This window comes from Rhinopithecus bieti, unplaced genomic scaffold (genome assembly GCF_001698545.2).
Source record: "Rhinopithecus bieti isolate Rb0 unplaced genomic scaffold, ASM169854v2 scaffold_56174, whole genome shotgun sequence".
Taxonomy (NCBI): Eukaryota; Metazoa; Chordata; class Mammalia; order Primates; family Cercopithecidae; genus Rhinopithecus; species Rhinopithecus bieti.
In genome coordinates, this window is record NW_016824749.1 from 5,015,225 (window position 1) to 5,020,680 (window position 5,456).

Consider the following 5,456-nt stretch of genomic DNA (forward strand, 5'->3'; position numbering starts at 1 on the left):
CTTCTGCTGATTAACCTTTTTTGATGGTGTGGCCTGGGAGTTTCTTCTCTACTTTATTTAACAGTACTGAAGTTTAATTCCATCAGGTGTTGATGTAAGGATTGTCTTGGTGAGGATGATGTTTTAAGGCCAAGTAGTCCATCTGATTAGCTCAGGAGGGAAGCGGCGGGACCTCTCTCTGGCAACTGTCTTCAGGCAGGGAGCAGGCAGCCTTAGGCCATCTGCTCTTGACGTTGACTCCTTGTGGTGTAAGTTGATATTACACTTCTCTCCTGTTTTCCAGCCTACGAAATGGGGCTGACATCTGCTCCTTTCTTTCCTGGGTATTTGTGAGAGTAATAAGAGATTGTGCCTCCAAAAATGTTTGGAATAACTTCACAGAGACAATATTTTAAATGGATACTAATAAAAGTTAGAAAAAAAATCAGATAAATATGTAGTGATACAGAAATTCAGAGAACTGATAGCTGTGGTAACATCAGGACCATCTGTGTGCACTGGCTGGCCTTAGACTCCTGTGCCCTCCTCTCCCCTGAGTGGTGGCCAGGCCCTGTTGGGGAAGAGAGCTGGGAGTCTGGTGGTTAATTCCTCCCAGCACTGGTCAGGCCCCGTGTTGGGGGAAGAGAGCCAAGAGTCTGATGGTTAATTCCCCCAGCACTGGCCAGGCCTCATGTTGTGGGAAGAGAGTCGGGAGTCTGATGGTTAATTCCTCCCGGCGCTGGTCAGGCCCCGTGTTGGGGGAAGAGAGCCAAGAGTCTGATGGTTAATTCCTCCCAGCACTGGCCAGGCCTCATGTTGGGGAAGAGAGTCGGGAGTCTGATGGTTAATTCTCCCAGCACTGGCCAGGCCTCATGTTGGGGAAGAGAGCCGGGGGTCTGATGGTTAATTGTGTGTTCCCCCTTCTCAAGGCTGGCTCCTGGGGGCAGCACCAGTAGGACAGAGGCAAAGATGAGCTTCTATCTAGCTGGTGTGACCCACATTGTGTCAGATGAACAACTCAAAATTTTTTATGTGACTCTACAGGAAAGAAAATTAGTGGTCATTAGAAATACTTTTAGTAACAAATGATGTGCCTTGTATGTCAAGTATACAAAGAAAGTAAGATAATACCTAATCATTCTGTCATACAAACAATGTAAATGTGCTGGGCTTATAGGTAGACTTCCCTTTTCAAATTGAGAATAGAGAGCTTTGCTCTCAGTGCATAATTTTCACAAATATAAAGAAGCTGGCAAACTGTTTTTCACAGTTTTCAGCAAAGGAGTCTTGATTTTGACTTAGCTGTTGATTTTCTGTCTCCAAGTGTCATTTCCTGTGTTTTATCTGGTAATTTGACATGGTGAGGTGTGAAGTAGTCTTCTTATTAGGTTTAAATATGTGATACGCTTTTGCTGTAAACATAAAAGGGATTCATTCTAACGTGAATTACTAACATGCTCTTAATCGGGTGACTCATCGTGTGCCTCTGTTATCCCTTACAGAAACTCCATCAAGATTCAGCTATTACATTTCACAGGACAGAGATCTCAGTTTGAGATTTTTATCATCAGCTTACACTTGCAGAGTGGTCTGTAGTTCTGAAAGTTGTTCACATATGTTGACTCTTAATGATTCCAGAAGACATGGCCTCATTGTACCAATGGGAACTGAGGCTCCGAGGGGTTAGGTTAGTGACTGCCAGAGTCACAGCTAGCACAGCCGAGCCAGCCTCCCGGGGATGTGACTGGAGAACGCGCAGGTGAAGCTGGGAGCAAGGGTGACAGCACCTGGCTGGGCAGTGCCCCCGCAACCTATGGATCATGGCAGGGCACTGACTCAAACCTTGGCTGCACAGCAGAGTCCTCTGGGGTGCCCAGGACTCAAGGTGGCCCAGTCTGGCACTTCTTCCAGTCTTCCAATCCTGGTGCCCTCCAGCCCTGGGTGGCCTCTCCCTCCTCCTGCACCTCCAGCACAGTCATCTTCAGTGGGGCGCCCTCTCTGGAGGGCTCTGGGGAGTGGTCTGCTGGTCTGCCCCCACTCAGGCAGCAGGGCAAGTCCCTGCGAGGCCTGAACCTTAGGGAGGCACAGCGATGGCCCTGCTGCTCCTGGTGTGGACAGCTCACCTCTTCTGGGGGTTTGGCCTTTGGAGGGTTATAGCTAGCAGCTCAGGCTGGTCAGGCCGCCAGAGGAAGTAATTTCAACTTGTCAGAACCCTTGGTAAAGGGGATCTCTGGTAAGGCTTGCCTCACCTCCCGACGCTCCCCTTAAAGGGCCAGCATGGCTGCTGCTCGCTGTTCATCTTGATTCCCAGCTGTGTTCATCACAACAGGCCAAGGTGCCCAGTGGCCAACGGGGTCCCTGCCCACAGCTCTGCTGCTGATTCAGACCCAGAGCTGTACCCTGCTCTCCTGGGGGCCTGTAGCCACGGGGGCTCCTCCCTTACTTTCACAACTCCCTCCATTGACTCAGTCCCCTACACCCAGACCCGGAATCTAGGTGTGCAGCCTCAGAAACAGGAGTGAATTTTAGAAGCAAATGTGATCTATTTAATCTGTTAGGAGGCGCTACCATGCTCCCATTCCAGCTGCCCTGCAGTGACCCAGCGGCACTTCATCTGCTCACTCGTCAGAGGCCTGAGAGGGTCTGTGAGGCCGGGTCATGAGATGGGTGGGAGGGGACGGGGAGCACGCATGCTGGTGTTTGTCACGGCTGTGGTCTTGCTGAAGAGGCGGGGGTCAGTGACAACGGAGAACAGGCACCTCGACGTGCTGGAGCCAGGGCACGACCCAGACTTCAGAGTAGCAGCTCAGAGTCTGAAACAGGAGGGCACACCTGAGAGCTCAGACTTTGCCTGCGGGGAGCCCGCTGCCCGTGGAGGGGTGCTCCTCACAGAGGAGCTCTTCTCCTGCCCCATTTTCATTTTGAAAATTTCAAACCTACAGAAAACTTGAATGATTTAAGAAGATAGGCTTTTCACCTCTATAATTGCTGAATGTTGCCATGTTTCCTTTCTCTTGCTCTCTCTGCAGAGATATGCTATATATGATATCTATCATATATATCATAATTTCTGGATTGTTTGAAAGCTTTTCTTACTCTGACCCTTTCCACCCGCACCCCAGGACGCTCTTCCCGAGCTGTGTCTCCGCCTCTGGGACGGGAGGATGTCATCTGAGGAGCTCCTGGCACAGGCTCTACCTCCTGTTCTCCCGGATCCTTGGTCATGCGGGAGTCTGGAAGGCCTGGCTTCCTCAGGGGTGAGGTTTGGAGTGCTGTGTTAGAGAAATGGTGACAGGGTGTTTTTCACAGCCCTGGGAGGGAGTGGGCTGGGGAAGAGAGGGCGCATCTGAGAGAAGGGCCTGCTGCTTTACCTGCTTCAATGTGTGGTTGGTTTGGAAGTCACAGTCGTCCAGACGCGGGTGCTGGTTTTTCTTGCAGGTAGTTCTGCCAATTTCCACCTCAAGCATGTATTTCAGGCCTTTCACTATCTGTAGGGAGCAAAGGGACTGAGTTACTGGGCACAGGGGAGGAAGGGCAGGCTCCTCCACTAGCAAGCGGGGCCTCAAGACAGTGGTGCAGGTGCCCACTCAGGAGAAGGGAAGTGGGCCGGCGTCTTGGGGCAATGCTTCGGGCTTACGGCAGAGCCTGCAGACCCCTCCCACTCCCCTCCCTACCCTGTGCTGGGGTTTGTGCCCCTTCCTGAGACAGGTGTCTCCTTTCTGCCCAGAGCTCTGCACTCAGGAGGGACGTCACACTAGGTGTCCTGCATGCCCTGCTGAGCCCGCCCTGCAGCCCTCACTCCAGCCCCATGATGGCTGTTTCTTGTGGCCTCTGTGTCAGGCCTGGGGTCTGTGGGCTTCCCCTCCCCATTCCTGGGGTTGGGAGTTTTGAGTTTCTGGACAGCCCTTCTCCACTTGGATATGGCAGCCACCTGGTTCTTTCTCATTTGTGGTCTCAGAGAAGTTGAAGAAAAATTCCTCAGGTTTTAGTCTCGGCTCTAGGGAAATTACGTTGTCCCCAATGTCGCCAAGCTGGAGAGGGACAACCTCCAAGCCCCCTCCCAGAGAACCCCGAGGACTCAGGCCCAGGGCATCCCGCTGGCCTCCCGGAGAAGGAGGGAGGGCCTGCGTCACCCAGGCCAGGCTGTGGAGTGACGACCCTGGCTACACACCATACTGCCTTCTGTAGCATGCTTCTCATAGGAAAGCATGCTGCCCTTCACAAGTTTGCAATTGTCAAAAATAATTAGGTTATAAAAATCACCCCGACCTGTGACCCAGCATAACCATGAACACTATGAAGACTGCCTTGGACAGGGCTGCTTCTGTCCCTTCCCCTCCAGGTGCCAGCACGCGGTGGTGGGTGTCATCCACAGCCTGTGTCCCACATTAGCAAGTAGGTGTTCTCAGGACACAGACGAGCAAGGCCTGGCTGTATCCCAGAGGGTCCTCTAGGAGGGAGGGTGCTGAGCAGGCACAGTAAAAATGAGTCAGGGAAAGGGCAGTGGCTTGGGCAGAGCTCTGGGACTCTGGGATGTGAGTGAGCACTCCAGGGGGAAAGTGGCAAGGACACCTCTGGGCTGCAGGGCACATGAGGGGTGAGGCCAGATGGGGACCCTGGTCCCAGCAGGGACAGCTCCTCAGACAGTGGCTTTCTCCCCCGTCAGCCTTGGCACCCGCCTCCAGGAGCCCCATTAGGGCCCTGGTGCCTTCTTACCCCATGCCTAGTGGGCTCTGGGCCAGGGGCCTGGTAACTGCCCGGGAGCCACGTGCTTTGTGTAAACTTTGTGCCGCGCCCTGGGGGTTGCTGGCCTTGGCTGCTGCTGTCCACTCCAACCCCGTATGCATCTGCTTTCTGCCCAGAGCTCTGTACTCAGGAGCGACTTCACATTACATCCGCCCTGCTCTCTTAGGTGTCGCATTGTAGCAACTCGGCTGCCTAGGGGTGTTCGTGACATGTGACCAGAACCCAGACCGTTACCTGAACTAGGGCCCTTGTGATGCGGGACTCCTTGAACAAGAACATGTCGTTCGTGCAGTTGTTGAACTTCTCAACACTGCATCTGGCTGCTTGGAGGACTCCTGGGTCGTTGGTCTTTATTGTTTTAGGAAATCCTGGATTCACACCTGCGATAAGGTCCTGGGAACAAGTATCTGAAAGAGACGAAAAACCAGATAAGAACACTGATGTTAGTGGGGCCTTCAGTCCAGGTGTCATGCCTCATGCCTCTGTGGTTCTCAGTTCTCCGCTGGCGTGTGCCTCTTGGCCTCACCCACCCCTCACCTGCTCCCCCCTCACCAGCCCCACCCTTCACCTGCTCTCCCACCTGCCCTGTCACCTGCCCCCCTTCAACTGTCCCTCCTCACCTGCCCCCTCACCTGCCCCCCTCACCTGTCCACCCACCTGTCCCCCCTCACATGTTCTCTCTTACCTGCTCCCTCACCTGCCCCCTCACTTGCCCTCTCTTACCTGCCCCC

The 5,456-nt window shown here is 53.5% G+C and overlaps 1 protein-coding gene across 3 annotated transcripts in view; it reads right to left on the reverse strand.

Moving 5' to 3' along the window:
- Nucleotides 1-2,498: 2,498 nt before the first annotated feature.
- The window catches only part of CST7 (cystatin F), a 9,139-nt gene continuing 6,181 nt past the window's right edge, over nt 2,499-5,456 (reverse strand). For 2 of the 3 annotated variants that reach the window (XM_017862554.1, XM_017862555.1), the window contains exons 2-4: nt 4,960-5,132; nt 3,351-3,467; nt 2,499-2,792 (exon numbers count right to left, since the gene is read on the reverse strand). In XM_017862554.1, coding sequence (XP_017718043.1) covers nt 2,715-2,792; nt 3,351-3,467; nt 4,960-5,132 — 368 coding nt within the window. In that variant the 3' untranslated portion in view covers nt 2,499-2,714. Of the gene's footprint in view, nt 2,793-3,177; nt 3,252-3,350; nt 3,468-4,959; nt 5,133-5,456 lie in introns of all 3 variants that reach the window. The other variant, XR_001883461.1, reaches the window with a different exon arrangement.